Below are 18,349 nucleotides of genomic sequence, written 5' to 3'. Positions count from 1 at the left end.
CAGCCGCCTCCCGTGCACCCCCAGAGCCGCAGGGACCGGGAGTGCTCCAGGAGGAGGCGGGGGGATAGATCTTAACTGTGGCCGGGCCGGGACCCCGCAGCACCCGCCGTGCACCTGGCAGGGAAAATACGGTGTTGGTGTCGGCCTGATTTCTGTGGGGTTTTTTTTAACAAAACGGATGCCAGAAGGCAGGGAAAAAAAATAGAATAAAAAGGAAAAAAGCGAGAGTGGGAGCGTGCCAGGCGGGAGGGGGAGAGCCGCGGGAACGGAGGGCAGTCCGCGGGGGAAGGAGGCGGACAAAGGGCGGCGGGGGCGAGCGCTGGCAGGGCGGGGGGCGGCGGGGCGCGGAGCCCACACTGCGGCACGGGCGAGGGGGCGCCAGGCCGAGGCGTTCAACAGGCGCTGCCGCCCCGCCGGGACGGGCGCCGGCACATGGCAGGAGCCGCGCTCGCCGCCAGCCCCGTGCCAGGCGGCGGCGGCGGCCGGGAAGGGGCTTGGCCGCCGCTCGGCGGGGCTGCCGCGCCGCCGGGGCTCGCCCGGCCGGGACCCACCCCGCCCGCTCAGCCGGGGCCGGCAGCCCGGCCGGCAGCGCCGCCGCTTCCTTTGTGTGCGTGAGGGGAGCTGCGGCGGGTCCCCCCGGCGGGCTGTCAGTGCTGCCCGCGAGGAGGCGGGGAAGGGAAGGGACGGGAAGGGAAGGGAGGAGGCGAGGGAAGGCGCTGGCAGGGCGGCTTTCCCGTCCCCGTCACAAGGTAAGCCCTGCTCCCCAGGGCGGAGAGAGGCGCTGGAAGCGCCGCGGGGCCCTTTCCGTGACCTACTGAGCGGCTTCGCCCAGCCCCAGAGAGCGGGTCACGGCCGCCTCCTGCTCCCCGGCGGCGCGGGGGGCCGAGCGCGGGCTGCGGCGGCGGCGGCGCTGCGCGGCTCCGGCACTTTGCGATGGGCAGGCGGCAGCGGCGGCCGGACAGCAGCGGGGGCCGACGCGGGGCTCGCAGCTAAGGGGCGAGGAGGAGGGACCATGGCCGCATCCAGCAACTCCAGTTTGTCCGGCTCGTCGGTTTCCTCCGGTAAGTTTCTCCGGCGAGCGCTGCATTTCTCCGCTCCCTCCATTTTAGCAGGGAGCTACCTGTGTGCAGAGCGCCTCGCCGTCCCGCCCGCCCCGAGCGCCCCCGGCCCCGCGGCGGCCGCCGCGGTGCGCCCCGAGCCCCGGGCGGGCGGTCCCCCGGGGGGCGGCGATGCCCTGCCCGGGGTCGGGTGTCCCTCAGGCGGCGCCGAGGGGGGAAGCCCGGACAGGGGAGGCACGGCGGGGCCCGGCTTGCCTCCCCGCCGCCCTGCCATGTCTTTGTGTGGGGCGAGGGAGAGGGAAGCCCTGCGCTCGGCTCCCTCTCCAGGGGAGCAGCATACCTCCTGGCTCGGGCAGGGGCGCGCCCGCGTCCCCGGTGCCTCCGCAGCCGGCGCGTTACCGCGGGCTCCCGCCTCGGGTCTTGGGCGGGCGAGGGTGTTCAAAGACCCCCGCGCCTGCTGACGGGCATCCCCTGCCGTGCTCCCCGCGGGGCGGGACCGGCCCCGTATCGCGCCCCAGCGCATCGTGGTGCTCGAGGGCGGGCGGGGGGGGTACCAGACGTGCCGTTTGCTGGGCGTCGTGGCACACCTCGTATTTTGAGTACTTCTACAAGACTGGGAACAATTAAATTCCCAATACTGATAAAATATGCTCCAGGTGACGGACCGCCCCAGGGTTTCCGCCGCGGAGGCCGTGCCGTGGGTGTCCGGAGCCTGTGCCTGCTCTGGGTTTCGGGGGTGCTGGGTTGAGCGGCGGTGCGGTACGGCTCGCTGCCCCGCTGCCCGGGAGAGCTGGCTCCGCTGCAGACCCGCAGGAAGGCAGAAAGTTAGGGTGCATTTTTAAGCAAGGCAGCCTGAAATTGAAAGCAGTGATGTAACAGTACCGCTGCCTGCTGCTTAGCTCACAAGCTGTTAATACTTAACTTATGAGAAGCTGGCTGAGAATACCATCCTGGCATTTTAGTGGGCTGAAGAAGTAAATAGAAGCATGAACAACTTTGGGGTTCAAGGGACTTGTGACTCAGTGTTTTATTTGAGGTGCCAGATTGAGAATTTGTAAGAGTGCTTCTTAAACATAGCAATATGTGCTGTGAAAAGCAGACAACCTCCTTTAACTATCAATACAACTCTAGAAAAATATAAATAAATCTAAAAGGCAGCTATGTTTTTTTAAAGATGATGTATGTAACTTGCACAACATATTCTATGTCACTGTTCCAACCTGCAACACTTACAGTCAGATCCAAAGAAAGAACTAGGTCCTAAAAATGAATATTTATTCCAACACTTTTAACAGAAAACACAAACACTGCAAGCCCTAATTGCCTTAACTAGAAAGTACCTGAAAGAAGTTGGCACGAAAAATTCTTCCTTGTGTTCACATTCACGATGCAAGAGTTGCAAGACTAGAATGAAAATAAGCAAGAGTCAAGCCAACTTCATAGCTTCTTAGTTAAGGTACTCATTTGGGCAATGTGATTTGATTTTATGCATCATTTGTATATTTTTACATCTAAGTTATGTGATAAAACTAGAAACAACTTTAAAAGCGCACACTGGAACCTGGGACTCTCTTCCTTGATGCTTTAACCATTAAGCTGCAGAAGGGTGTCCCCAGCTTGGGGCAAGTGTGTATCTTTCTTGTTCCATGAATCTCAAGGTCTTTCTTGCATGCTGTTCCAGTGTCTGAGGAAGGATGCTGAGTGCATACCTCTGAATCCCTCTGGCTTTACTGAATCTAGGCTCAAAAATCTGTCTCATGAATTGACAGATGTGTCTCCCTTCCACTCTTGGTTTAAATGCCTGAAGTGCGAGGAAGAGTGGGAGTTCAGGCACGTCCTTGGTCTGAGCAGTTGAAGTCATCCAACTCCAGCTGGCCTGCTGCTGAGCAGGTAAATCTAGCACCAGCTTAACATCAAAGCAAAGGAACTGAGCTCTGGGCTTTAGTTGTACGTCATTAAAAGTCAGGGCGTTTGACACTTGACAGTAGCCTGCTTTTGTATGAACCCTTAGCTATGGCCTACAACAATTTATGGTTTATCTTTTGTTTTGTATTTTTACAAGGATGAGCATAGCTGAGCCTTGGCTCATGCTTGGGGCTCTTAGATGCCATGGTAGTACAAATAAATATTGTCATGTACTCCATAAAATAACTTAGTACCCTTGGCTTTCTTAACTTATGACCTTGGAGTGGGTTTTTTTTGTTGTTGTTGTTCCATTACATTCAGCCTTTATTTCTTCTGTGAATATACTAATCGGAAGTTACATTTGCTGCTGCATGATAAAGTTTCCAATATTAGCAGACACACCATATCTGACTGTGTGCAGCTGTATTTTGGCTGGCTGTGGTTTCAGTTCTCAGAACTCAGCAAGTCTTACAGCATTCTGTTTACATGATCTAACCAAGCAGTCTTGCTTTCAAGTTTAATTTAGTAGAATTTATATGTATGTTTAACTTGCCAATATGAAAATTTACAAATAGTACAATTATTCCTATTCCACAGAAGAGGGAAGGTTATACTACCACAATATATTCTGCTAGTAGAAAAAGGAAGGGAAGTTTGAGGCTGATAGCAGAATACCATGCTGCAGAACTCAGCTCTACCACTGGCTTGATGCTTGGCCTTGATCAAACTGTGTTATGTATTGCAATCTTGAAGAGCACTTCAGAGTTTGTCCATTTCATAGGGAACTTCTGAAGCCAAATTAAAGCATAGCTCATATAATCCTTTCAGATCTTGAAATAATCTAGAAATGATTACCATATTTGCAAATGCATTTTTAGCTTCAGAAAAAAAGTCTTTTTTTTAAAAAAAAAAACATGCTCATATACAAAGATTCTGACAAGTAATTGACCTGTTCATCTGGAGACCATATAAATAATTCAAGTTTGAGACCACTGTTAGGGTTTGCTGGTTTTTTGAGGTAGCAACTGAAGGTGTGCGTCATTTCTATCCTTAAATTAATGTCTATAACATCCAAATATATTATTAGGTTTCAGCACTAGGACATGGTACTTGAGAAATTATAGATGTTTTAAGAACTTCTGGGGTTAATAGCTGACTTGTGTATGCATGAGTACAAGTTGAATTGGTTGCTAGCCAGGTTCTGGCCCATCTGAACACAGTATAGTGCAGAGCACCTCCAGATTCCTTCTAGTCTCATCAAGCATTGGGTCAGCTTCTGTTGCCTATATGAAAAGGCAAGGGCTAGCTAGAATCTGTCTTAAAAGAAATAGAAAGTTTTATTATCTGAGTGCGAGTAGTGGAAATCAGAGTTGAGTGGCAGACGGGAATTTTCATTCACTTTTTTAAAGGGATGATTTCTTCTATCTCTGACCCACCTTTCTTAAAATACAGATAGTTCTTCTTCCTTAGGCAGTGGCTATCTCTAATATTCTTTACAGGTGAGCACAGATCATTTGTGAAGTAAGGTGTCTGCTTCAATACTTACCAGTTCATGTCAATAGGAAAAAAACAGTTCAAAGATACTTAATGTGAGGAAGCTTCCCAATAATTTTATGGTGTAGATATTCTGCTTGCCTACTTATGTTTCTGTAAATGTTCAAATGGGATTTATGGTCTTCACTTGAACTTCTGTCTGCATTAAAAACCAGAATTTGGTTCTGTTCTGGAGTGTTCATTTATAAGCACATAAGTGGCATGACAGGGTGGTTAGCTATAGCTTTTGTACAGATTGGGAGCTAGCATGCATGGAGAACTATGACTTCAGCTATCAACTAATGGTGAAACAAGTATTTGTACTTAGGAGTCTGTTGCTCTTTTGACTTCACAGCTGGAGGATCAGTCCCTTCTTCAGAGCTCATGCCTGTGGTCTGTATACTTGTCTCAACAACCACTGTGAGGCTGCTAATTATAGCAGTTCGATAGTATTAGCTACTTGTCACAGGCCCCATCTGAGAGAAGCCTACGAAGGACTTTTTTCAGTAAGCTAGCACTCACTGGTAACAAAATCTACAGGGGAGCCACGGGTATTTGTATTGTATTTCTTCATATACAGCTCTCTGCTTTTGGTAGCAGAACTTAAGCTGCTCTGACTACCAACAGTTGTGTTTCAAGGTGGCTGGGGGAGAAAGAGGTATAAAATGCTGGGGGAAGAAGATGGGCTTGATAAGCAATAAGTTAAGTATTCTTCTTTGGACCTTGGGTAAATCTGCACGCCATACGAAAAGCTGAAATTATAATTACTTTCATTGGGAATTCCACTTTCCTGTAATCTCTTTTTTAGTGCATGCCCAGGTGATCTATTAGCTGTATTCCTTGCAAATTCCTAAATTTTGTTCTTCTCCCTGGATGGAGTGCTGATTTAATCACAAGCAGCATCTTTTCTTTCTGCCCTATCCTCTAAAGAGAACTGTGCATGTTTCTGTGCTTTCTTTCTTGCTGTGGTCTCCTTAAAATAGACATTCCCTTGCTGTTCCCCATCTTAGTATTAACCTTTATTCTCACTCGTACTGATCTTTCTTCTTTAAAACTTTGTTGTTGTCGTTGTTGAAACTTTTCAGCTTTTTCCTGGCAAACAATTCACCTCTCCCACTTTGTCACCAGCTGCCTTCAGTTTCCTCCACCCGGTAGCCAAATACTGATTGTACAGGATTGATGAACTCGAGACTCGACTTTCTGGAATGTAAATAGAAGCTCGAGTGAAGAGACCTTTGTGGCTGTGCCTGCTCTGCTTCTCGAAGAAGCAACGAATCCTAGCTCAGCTAGGCTCAGTGCAGTGGTATTCCTAAACACTGAACATCTTGGCCTTTGCACCATCCAACAGTAGTTCAAAGGGGCTGTAAATCCCAGCTGCCTTTAAAGCTTCAGTTCTGCTTGAAAAGTCTTGTGCCAAATACCCTCCCTGTAACAGGTGGATAGGTTAGATAGCTTGGGCTATCTTATCAGGTAAGGGTCCACACTGAAGCTGAATGAAAAAACAAGTTTGCTAAATGATAGTGTGTAATCAGGCTTTCTCTGACAGCAGGACTGAGACTGTGCCAAAACCTTTACATGAGTCTGAGCCTGTCTGCGAGAGTGGTAACACTGCAAGACCTTGGATGAAGACCCAGACCCAAGGCAAATTATATAAATATATGTGCCAGTGTACCCAGTATTTTGTTTTTTTCTGTGAGATCCCAAGACAAATTTGCAGGTGTTAGGCTGAAGGGATATTTCAGCACCTTTCTTGTTCCCATCTGCATTGACGCTTCTTCCTGTGCTGTAAGCATTTTCGGTAATACCTGTCATTAGACCAGGTGATGGAGTTGAAACACATAGGCAAGCTTTCTGCTGTGGGCCTGGAGAAGGGCTTGTGTGTTTTGTTGAGGTACTTTTACTTTTCAGCTGTGTCTGCTGCTCTAATAAAAGATAGCTGCTTCTCCCCCAACCTCTTGTTTTTGTAAACTCAGATACCTGTGTAGAAGTCTGCTTGAAGTCTTTTAAAATCACCAATTATTGATGATTTTTTTTAGTTGAAAATCAAAAACCTTTTCTGTCTTGAAGCTCAGGGAAAAAGGCCTTTAAGTATAATTTGCACAGTGATCCTCATGTAATTAATATTGAGGTTTATGGTTCATAAACTAATACTTGTAATAACTTGAAAGGCAACAATTTTTTTTTTTAATAAATGAACATATGTTGTTTAAAGGAAGCGTAGTTCTCAATTATGTATTTTCACATACACTCTACATTTTGAGAAGGATTGAAAAAGCTTACCAAGAGAAGAAGAAAAATCTTTGATAGTTCCAGTTACTTAACAAGGTCAAAATAAAATATTAAAAACTCATGGCTCTCTGGGGGTCATGAAGGTGCTATGATGTGAAATAGGCAGATATACTATAAAAATGAAAGTCAACATAGACTGATTTTAATTAAGATGCAAGCAAGTGAGAAGAAATGAAATTACTATCGTACAGAGATTCAGAGAGATTCTAATTGGGAAAAAAGATTAATAAATGATTTTTATAGATGTTTATTCGCAGTGATTTAATAGAAATAGTGTTGTGAAAATGGCACATGAAAGCTATTTAAATAATGCTGTCATTATGCTGATAAGGTGCTACTTTTGATTTTTAAAAGGGCAGTAAGAGTTCTTTTTATTTCTGTTCCTCATGGCAAGCTTCTGCTGGCCAGGGTGTTCTTGTCTACATTAAAGCTGAAGTCTTTTGTATTTGATGATTATAAAGAACTCACCATTCTTATTAAAAATAATAAAAATTCAAAATGGAAAAATGCAAAAGTACTCCATTAGCTTGTATTGGTACTCTGTAAATCAAAAGTCTTATTCTTCTTATGGATCTGCTTGTCTCAAAGACATATGTGAAGGATCAGGCAAACAGTCTTCCATGCTGTCATGCTGATGACCTTTTTGGATATCCGTTCTATTGATGAGTGAGTTCTTGCCTTCTGTTTGATGGTTCTGAGGAGGCTTAGTTATGCCAAATGCCCAGCAATTGTAGGCAGGAGTATTTTACAGTAGTGAGTCTTATACTGAGTCCTCTTGCATCCCCATGCCCACAGAGTTTTACATGTGTCAAATTATAATAATTTGGCTATTATGGTGCACAAGTAAGTCTTAAACCTGGTGTTTTAGACAAATAATAATCTATTTTTTGAAGTTACTTTGTTTATATACATACCTTTGGCTAAAAGGCAGCAGTGGCTGGATTGGCCTCACTTGCAACGTTGAATGCTGGCAGAAGGTGTTCCCATGCTGGGGAGCCAGTCTGTTGTCACTGTTTTCTAGAAAAGGAGGAGATTCTTAGGAGATTAAATATTTGGAGAATTGTGTGTTAGGGAATGGCACATCAATATTGCACAAAAAAGCTTTTGTCGCAGGGAAATGTAGCAGGATTTATACAAGAAGCTATAAATATGTAATTCTGTATATATCACATTTTTTACAGGTGTAGTCACAGTTCATCTAAGAATTATATACAGTATCCAGTGTAAATATATAGTTTGAACTGCTATGAATAATAACCCATTCTTGCTTTCTTTTTCTGACCTTTGATTATGAGAATGTAAATTGGAATTTTGCATTTGGAGGTGGTTATTACCAGCAATGAATCATGCAGAATTCAGCAATAATAGTTTCATCACCCTGTTTTACTCAGAGATAGTCCGAATCCCAGAGCTGGAGGGTGAGCGTATCCTAGCAGAAGGAAACTGATGTTTGCAACAGTGTTCCCATAACATTAACACGCTTTAAAGTTTGCCGATAAAACCTGACAACAGAGGCTGATGTGTTTGATAAGGTGAGGAGCGGTTAAAAGGATTTTAAATTCAGAAGAACGCGCGAGTGTCACACACCTTGCTTCTGGTAATATTGATCAAGGTCAACACAAAAGAATTAATTTAGTAAATAACACAACTGTTCTGAGGATATCTTTATCAGACAGTCCAGTTCTCCAGAGACAAGGTGTTTCCCATATGGTGTTATTGCTGACAGTGTAGGATGTACTAGGTGGACCCTTTCTTATCATCAGTAAATCACGTGTCACCTGCTGTGACCTGTATGTCAAGTCAGATTTCTCAGTTTCTTCTTACAAGATTGTCATGTATCTATTCCTCTCCTTCCTTCTCACCTTCTTGTTGGGTGTTTAAACATTGCTTCTAGCTTTTAGAAAAAAACAATACGAAGTGTGTCTGTGGTGTTACACTTTTTATTAAATTGAAGAAGAAAAATGAATGTTAGAAGAGATGGAGATCTCATTTTTTAAATGAGGCTCAGTTGTTGAGCACATGTTTAATTGTTAAAAATTTGTCTTATCTTGACAGATCAATTGGTTAAATATTTGGCTTTGTGTATGGCAAGGAAGAAAAATGGCAAGTACACATCATGTACAGGCATACTAAGAACAGCCACTGCAAAGACAGGCAGAAGTTCCTTTGGGAAAGTACTTCTTCTCCAGCAGTGTGCTGTGTGCCAGAGGATCTGTGCTGTAGTCAAAAGCAAAAGAAGTCTAAGAGCTCTCTTCAGCATTAAGTTTGTTGTCAAAAGTCATGGAGTATCTGTTGTAATATTTTTCTGCTGTGTGAAGCTGCACTGACTCCACCTCAATTCCCCAATAAACTAGATCAGTGCCCCAAAGAAAGAGGAAAGGATGAGGAGATCATGAGAGACTCAGAAAAATTCTTGATTTTCAGCTTTTCTGAGGCATCACTGTGGTTGTTTTTAAAGCCAGTTGTGGGGGGTTGGTGTGGCTGAACCCTGCCTTTCTGTGCATGTAGCACTGTACTATTTTGGCATATTACATGTGCTGTGGCCCGACCGGCAGTGCCGCACTCCCATTTTTAAGCAGTTATGTTGTGTGTAGGTGTGGGTAGCTTAATAACAACCACATCCTATTCTGGCTAGGAGCTCAGAGTTAGGTTCATCCTAGAACAGAGACATATATAAACTGTATTTCTCTTTGGCATGGGAAATTAGAGATACTGGTGGCTGACTTGGTCTGTTAGGACATTTAGATAACTTTACAGGAGAAAGAACCATCCAATGCTGTTAAGCACAATGATACCACCTCTGCCTGAAGTCCCTGGGCAGGAAACTGGTGCGATATATACACTGTATAGCTGCTGTATCCTTTAACACTTCCTTATGCATCCACTGATAGTCACTGTGGGAGATATAGTGATCTGACCTGTTGTTGCCATTCTTATGTACATAACTGGTAGAGTTACTGCTGAGTCAGCACACCTTTACTTCTAGGCCCTGCTTTCTAAAGCCAAGGGCTTCTAAAAGACAGGAAAAATTTGGGGTGGGTTTGAAACAGGGGATGTTGACATTCTGTATTTCAAATTAAAAACAAAACCAAAATCCACACCTATGTTACAAGGAGATCTGATAGGAAAATCTTATTAATAATGTTCTATATTGAACAGTTTATAAATTTGTCTCAACCTCCCTTTCTTCCTTGGATTGAAAAGCTTTTTCCCTCTTCTCCTTTGCCTTATGAATATAAGATCCAGCTGGATTTATTATCCAGCTACAGCTGGATCACATTTCATTCTTTTTGATTCTAGTATTAAGGCTAGCAATTAATGAACTTTCAAGAGCTAGAACAGAATTTTTCATATAAGGTTCCTCAAAGCCCCAAGATTTAGTGCTTTACAAAAAACCCAAATGTTGCAATCAAATTTTTGTAGTGCACAGAATTGTCATAAAGCTGAATTAATGACTTGTAAAATATTTTGGTTTTTTTAAATGAAAAACCCTTTGTGAACACAAAGTGTTAAGTCCTGATCCTTCAAGCTGCCCAGTACCTTCTGTTCCCACTACGCTGAGTTAGTAAATCAGCAGCAACTGGGCTGAGTAGTTGCTTATCTGAGTATTTTTATGCAGTTTCCATTAAAGCAGCATCTGCTGTTATGATGGGGCAAATTATTATAAGATGTGTAGTAAACCTCCCCTCCTCCAAGTACATAATATATTTAATATTCAGTGGACTTACATCATATATATATATATATAAAACATGTCAGTTCATTGGTGATGAATTTCCAAGGATTATGTACAAGACTTAAATTATATCTAATTTGTATAAATACCTGCTTCCTGAGAGAGCATACTCTCCATAACTCCTGATCTCCTGCCAGGAAAACCAACATGATGGACAGCTTTTAGCATCATGCTGTGATAGCTCTCTATTTGTTTTATTTTGCAATCTGAAGCATGTAGTTAGAATGTTCCATGCTGACAAACTTATTTTCTGAAAGAATATTGAGACCTTTGATTTCTTAACAAAAACAGATAGACAAATTTCAGTTCTAAGCTTCCTCATAGTCACTTGTGTCTAACATATTGTGTATGTTAGAAATTGTGCTTAAGTTTAGAGAATAACAGTAAATAATGAAATAGAACTGGCTGTCGTGGATGAAACTTATGGCTGGAAGATAAATTAAGCCGTGGAAATAGTAATTGACAGGCATGCTTTTTTCTCCTGTTCCATTCTGATACTAAAAGCAGGATTAAATAAGTAAACCATTGATAAATAAAGTTAACTGGAGGATGGAGGTAAGTAGATGTCAGATTGGTGAGAATTTACAAAGTTATGTAGACAAAAAAACAATAGATGTTTTTATTTAGGTTGCACAGAGAGAAGAATAGGATCCTGAACTTCTTTTACAAAGCGTGTTGCTGTATCAGACCATGTTATTTAACAGGGGAAAAATTTCATAGGTTTTTAATGTAGAACCTGGTCATCTAAGCATGGGAGAGAGAAAAGCCTTAGGACTGATACAAAATGTTGAACACTGGGTTCAGGCATCTGGTGTTTCAGAGTGAGCGCGTGAGAAGACAAGCTCTAAGTCGCTGGCGATAAAAAATTAGGTTATAACCCCTTTTACTCCAACTGAACCAACAGTTGACTGTCAAAGTGTATAATCATCCTATGCTGTGGTAGCATTTTAGGTACACATGTGATATGGTAGGATTTCTAGGACAGGAAATTTCAGGTTTTTATGGAACTTTCCAAGAGCTGTGTTTCCATTGATGCAGTGCCTGGAGTGACCGCTGTTGTGGCTTTCCATATTGCAGTTTGACTGATTTCTCCTGCAATTTAAAAAAGTATTGTGAATATAAGAGGTTTTCTGGGCATGTTGTTAGGTAACATGGCTATTGCACATTGTTGAACAGTTGTTTTATTTCCTTTCAGAATTGATGGATTAGTACATTGAATAAACTACAAGAAAGAAAACCCATTAAATTCTCCTCCCAAATCCATTAAATTGCCTTATACCATTGATTTTAAAAATAAACCTGAAAAAAATGAAGTGTAAGTCTAAAGCAAAATTAGAGTTGTGTATTATTTTTAATGATTAATGTAACAGTAAACCTTTAAGCGCTGACAGCTTAAGAAATCAACACATAATGTGTGATTTCTTCTAGGACTACAGAATGTAGTATGTGTGTACAGGTTGTATATGGGCTCATTTGCACATAAAAATTATTTTGAAAAAAGGTCGTAAGAACTGTAATAAAAAAATGTTCAGACATGGAAATATTATGGAATAGTTATTCTGGAACAGTTATTCCTGTTCAGTTAAGTTATAGTAATGTAGACCGTTGACTTGAAAGGTGCAGAAATATAGCATTAATTATATTAATTTGTTGAGTAACACTAAGCTACTCTTCTTTCTTTTTCCTTTCTGGTGGATGTATTCTTAAAAGCTCATTGCTCCCCTTTTTCAGAGACAGAATGCATTCTTGACATCAGAAATTTAAACCTAAATCTGCTGTTTTCAAGGTTTTTTTTCTTCTTTTATTTAATTTTGTATTGTTTAGCCCAGGAGCTGATCACATGATGGTTTAACTATAAAAGGATAAAATGATGTGAAGATAAAGATAATTCATTTCAGAGTAAAACTTTGCTAAACAAGTCATTATTAGTTAGAAGCATTTAAATCATGCATGTGAGAGGTGCAGTCAGGACTGGAGGCCTACTTTGCTGATATTGTTGAACAGAATATTGCAATCACTGCTGTATCATTTATGCTGACAATACATTTATAGAGAGATTGGGTGAAAAGGCCACAGGGATGTTGGTACTTCTATAAATATAGAATAAATGACAGTTGGGGGCCCAAAAATCTTGTAACTTGAAGAATGCTAAAAATATGATGGTACTGGGCGTAAACTACGGTAGAAATGGTGAAGAATTGGCACACTATTACTAATGACATGTATCAGAATGTGTGTGTATGTTTAAAAAATAATTTAAAAAATGAGAGAGAATATTTAGGAAAATAGCAGGAATTCGCTCCCCATTCACCATGAGCTGTTTCTTCTTTAATTCTGTTAAATAAGAAGAAGGAAGCACATTGTCTTTAAATAATCACTGCAGAGAGCTTTGGCTCATGAAAACCTTTTTTGTCTTGTATTTGTTTTAGATCCTTTGATCTCTTTTGGTTTGATGAGTACGTGTCATCACTTGGTATTACAATTTCTTCCACTTGCTCAGATATGACAGTAATAAATATATTCATGGAAAAGTGCAATTTAAAATTTATATTATTCACAGTTATTGGCAAGTACTGTAGCCTAAATGGTGAAAATGAGGGAGAGTCTGGTTCGGGTTGATCTTTTAAAAAATAATTTATTTGACTTATCAATATGCATAATAAGCTAATGAAAATAGACTTTTCAAAAATTAAGTAAGAAAAAACTCAATATAAAATGATTGTATGTGTAATTGAGTGGTGTAATTTACTTTCACTTTACAGGAAAAGGCTTTCAACTCCACCTCTTAAGCAGCTTTAGAAAACTGCACACTGACTTCTGGCAGTAGTGTATTGATTGAAAGCATCCAAAGCGTCAAGAAAGCATAAGTACATAAATTCCTCTGAAGAGGATGTGTTTTATAGAAAGAAACTCCATCACTGTCTAGGGTTTGTAAGAGGTATATAAACTTCAAAAGTATACTATAATATATAATAAAAAACTTAATAATAGCAGGATTTCTTTTTAAAACTCTGTTTTTCATTACCCTGTAAATACCTAATCTTCACAGCACCTGTTTCACAACTGGGAAGAAATTAGGCAGAAAAATGGAACAGCTCAGCTACTGTCATGGCATAAAATTAAAATCAACATGGAATAAAAATAGAAGATTTTTCAGGAAACATTCTCAATTCATTAGAAAATGAACTGAGGTTTCCCCCTTGGACTTCATTGGGAACTTTGGCTCTTATAAGGGATGTATTTTTTTCCCCTCTTGGTATAGTTTACCTTACCTTATTTTAGTTTTGTGTAATAGTGTGTCACGAATTTTTTATATACATTTTTGGTTCTTTTTGTTATATCAGTTTAGGACATGCTTTGTCTCAGTAAAATGTAGATAGGTTTCTTTTTGTTTGTCCTTTCTTGTGTGTACTCTCTCTGCAAATGTAAAGCTTTGCTATGCTTAGGCTTGGGGTTGGGTAGACTTATGCTTAAACCAGTTAAGTAACTGCAAGAAATGTCAATGATGTGAACAGTGTTACCCTGGATTTATGTTCTAACAGTTACTTAGCCTGATACTGACTTTCCCCACCCTTGATGATCAGATTGTTCCTAGTAAACATTTCAGAACAGATTTATTCACTGCTACGTACTTAAAGAAGTTGATGCTGTTCATTTCTGGGGCTGTTGAGCACCATTTGGAACAGCAGCTGCTGAGGTAACGATTTGGACGTGTCCCCTACCATCCCTGAAAGGAGAAACATCGTGGGCGCACAAAACCTTTCCAAAATATCAATGACATGCAAGCCTGAAAACATTTGCATATTTTATTTTAACAGATTTTTTTCCTACCATGAATGTGTTTATCTCGCTTGCAGATACTGAGTTGGGTTTTGTGATGTCAAGCAGGGCCGAATTCAGGACTTTTTTGTATATCTAAGGCTCCCATAAGTGCATCAACAAGGGCATTTTCTTTCTCATTACCTGCCAGGTTGTGACAAGCTTAAAGAAATACGGTCTTATGGGTAGCACTCAGTAGTCAGCTCAGTTTACTGTATCCTGTGATTTAGTGGAGCCTGCAGTCCATGTAATGGGAGATGCCAGCTCTCATTTGAGGGAACTTTAGGAAAGAATGAGAAACTTGCTTTCAGGCCTGGATCAGCTTTCTGAAATACTGAGAAAAAAAGAGTTTTGTAGTGAAGTTATTAGTTGAAACCAAACCAAATTTTAGGCCAGTCTGTCTTCATTGCACTACTCCTCCCAAAACAACCCACACCTCCACCCTTCTACCTAGTAAACACACCAGTCTTTATTTCGTAATCCTAAAGAATGAAAGCTTTGGGAAATTCAGCTGAGTCCTACAGTCAGAAAGTCTGTAAGTTTTCTATGAGAAGTTAATTCTAGGACTAGTTGACCTATCAGAGTCACATCAGTACCGATGTGCTACTAAGTGTCTGAATCTGTAGTACTCTTGTTGGTTTCTTATTGTCAGGGATTTTTCTTTTGACAGGCTTAGTAAGACGAAAAAAAAAATCAGCCTTTCAATGGCACAAGTATAAGGAGACTGTCTCCAACCCTTCACGTCACTTTGCCAAAATGTCTTGCTCATGCTGGTCTCTTGCACTCCCTGCCTTTGGAAATACAAGAATAAATGTAGCAGAAGGTAGGTGAGCTGAAAAAATATGAAATCTGTGGCTTGGAAACTTCCTAAGACAAAGAGCTGGACTCTTAGGTGTAGTATAATCTTTTTATTCTTATATTTGATTTTATGAATTTGGTAAGTTGTTCCATGGACCCATGTAAACTTGAACATCCTGTGTGGAAGACCTCCAGACTTTGAATGTGTTATGCAGAGTTGCCTTTTTCAGTTGTTTTTGAACTTGTTATCGGCTCAATTTCATTCACCTCACCTTACCTCTTTTAGTGCAATAAACAGTGAAAATTAATTTTTTATACAAGTGTGAAATCAGAAAGTGACATAATACCCTTTATCATTGTGCCACAGTCAACTCTTTTCCAACCTGAAGAGTCAGAGGGTACTTGAACCAATCCTTGTATGGGATAGCCTTCCTGTCTTTGGTCATCCGCATTGCCTCCTGTTACTTGTTTTCAGCCCTCAGGTAATCTTGTAAAAATGGACCAGAAATTAAAACAGTTGTCAAGGGTTGGATGCATTTTATATTTATTTCACTGAAATTAGGATCTGTTCTCAGTTCCTTAATATATGCTTTTCTTTTTCATTCATGGTGTTTTCATGCTTTTATGAGAGTTGCGTTGACTTGCCCAATAAATATAACATGTTATCATGTGTCTGCTAGTATTGTTCTTTTTCATATTTTTTACCAGTTTGCCCAGTGGAGATATCAGACTATCTGATTTTTTTTTGGCTTTCTCTTAGGGACCATCAAAAAATTGGTGTGGTATAAGCCATTTGGCAGTCCTGTGATTCTGAGGCAGTTTTAAAAGAGACAGTTACTCATACTGCTATTTCATCCATGAGTTCCTTAAGAATGCTTTCATGGTATCTTCTGACCTGTGCAAATTGTTATTGTTCATATGTTTGTTCTGTAGCCTCTTCCACTGAAATCTCTGTTTGAAATGGATGATCCAACCAGTACCTCACAAAGACACAGTTCTCCAAGTTCTGGGTTCTCTGTATGCAGAACTCAAAATACGTGATTATTTTCTGCTGTAAGTGCTGCTTTTATCCTTCGATTGTCTATTGGCCAGACTGTCAGGCTTTGCATTCAGATATGAAAAAGGGACTGAGGTTAGTTCTTCTGTCTTCTGATAGTCACTTTTCAGGCTGTCTTTTGGCTTGCCTAATTGTGGTTTAAGTTTGCTTTCATTTTGGCTTGGGTATTTTTGTTTGTTTTTATTGATTTAACCTGCAAGAATTAGGAGTCTTTCATGAGCTCATGAGTCTTTATACTTCCTTCATTTGGATATGACTCCAGCTTTCAGAAGGATGTTTTCTTGTTTCTTACAGCCTTTCATACCCTGTTGTTCTGCTACACTGGCTTCCTTTTCCACTTTCTCAAATCTTTGTTTGCTATGTGTCATGTATTTGTGCTCAGCCTCCACCGTGGTATCTCTGTTTACCGTACTGCCTGGGAAGGCTTAATTCTCTTAGCTTCTCCATTTAGCTAGTTTCCTTTTAGCAAGATTTAATGTATCCTCCAGGGTGACTTAAAAATCAGATTTCGAAGGTTTTATCAGTCCTGTCAAAATTTCCTGGTATGTGTATATCAACACTAGCTACAGTTACAAACCCATTAAAAAAGTCCAGACTGTAAAAACTGAGTGCAAATCGGTAAGCACGTGTGTCTGTTCATCATAGATACGGAGCAGATAATCATTCTTGACAAGAAGAATAATTCTAAGTGTAGAATCTAGGCAATCAAAGCTGGATTTGTTGGTTTTTATCAGGCTGTAAATTAGCAGAAACTGTCCCTTTAGATGCAATGCTTCTGGCTCCAGCACCTGTGGCTGCCTGAGGGTCAGCCAAGCTGCCTTTGCACCCGGTGAGTCTGGGAAGTGAGGTCTCAGTTTTGAGCTACTGCAGTTTGGAATTTGGATGGAGATGTTCTAGCATGACAACTGTACAATTAGACATTTTTTTTTTGGAACCAAAGTGGAAGAATCTGGAGCACTCCTCTAAAATGGCATGTGTTTGGCACAGCTGACTGTGATAGATCCAGCAGAGAAGTCAGTAAGTGTTAGTGAAGGGCTTTGATAAGTGTGGACCAATGTGGTCTACACAAGCTTAGTAAAGTCCTATCACTTAACTGTGGTATTTTTTTAAACAAAAAAGCTTTTTAGAGAGTCAGAAGTGTAAGGGTAATTGGATTGCATCATAAGACATCACTGACGCTGCTGCTTGGAGGGAGGAAAAACTGAGCGGAATTTGTGATTTGTAAATATGGTTCTAGGAGAAAGTAAAAGAATTTCAGAAAATATGAAACAGTGAGCAGACATTCTTTCTGTAAACCAAAATTAAGCAGTTTGTTTAAATTTAACAGTAGACTACGTATACATGTACTCAGAAACTGTCACATTACCCAGCTGTTAATCTTGATCTGACCTGTTCCAGGCAAGAAGCGCTTGCTCTGTGAACTTTTTTCTTTAAACTTCGAATGTGAGCTCTCTTAATGATAATATAATATTTTCCATCCTGTCTTTCTGAACCCTCCTCTGTGTGTTTGAAATTTACAACACTGAGCTTTATCTGAAAGTGAATTTATTTTTAGACCTTGCAAGAGAATAGTTCAGCTGTGTGAGTAATGTGCAAAGACTGAACAGCCTAGAAATATCCCCCTCTGAGAAGCACCTCTTCTTGTCTGGTCACACCTACTTTCAGTTTGCCCATGACATGAAGAGGTACAGGGTGCGTGCCAAAGTACTTGTTTCATTTCAGGTCGCTTATTTATGGTTTATTAATATTTTTTCATACAATTTTAAGGGGTGGGGCTCTGTGTTAATAAAGGAAAAGCTTATACTGAAATGTGCTGCTGTTAATGGTTATGGGAGGTCTGTTTCTGAAGCAGCAGAGGTACCACACCAGAGGCTTTCCTCTGACTGGATGATGTGTCCTCACCTCTCCCTTTCCAAAGGCATCTCCCTGGGGAGTATGTTCCTCCTGAGTGCACCTGCCCTGCTTTGTGCAGCTCCCCTCCGCCTTAGCAAGCCCTGTGCCCTTGCTCGTTATATTCACCTTGATTATGGTAAACCTTTTCACCTTGCTTATAGTAATCCGTAGCACTAGAGAAGATGTGTAAGAAAGCAGAGGAAGGTATTTTTAAGCCTGAGTTAAATCAGGAGGCAGCTTGAGCAGACTGAACATCTTAAT

General features: G+C 41.2%; 1 protein-coding gene across 1 annotated transcript in view; it reads left to right on the top strand.

The window, feature by feature from the left end:
• The first annotated feature begins 349 nt into the window (after nt 1–349).
• CHN2 (chimerin 2) overlaps nt 350–18,349 on the top strand; it is a 162,279-nt gene continuing 144,279 nt past the window's right edge. The window contains exon 1 of the mRNA XM_064674105.1: nt 350–1,061. Coding sequence (XP_064530175.1) covers nt 1,013–1,061 — 49 coding nt within the window. The 5' untranslated portion in view covers nt 350–1,012. The remainder of the gene's footprint in view (nt 1,062–18,349) is intronic.

This window comes from Pseudopipra pipra, chromosome 1, assembly GCF_036250125.1.
Source record: "Pseudopipra pipra isolate bDixPip1 chromosome 1, bDixPip1.hap1, whole genome shotgun sequence".
NCBI lineage: Eukaryota > Metazoa > Chordata > Aves > Passeriformes > Pipridae > Pseudopipra > Pseudopipra pipra.
Note: the sequence above shows the minus strand (reverse complement) of the source record. Positions and strands in the feature narration are given on the sequence as shown.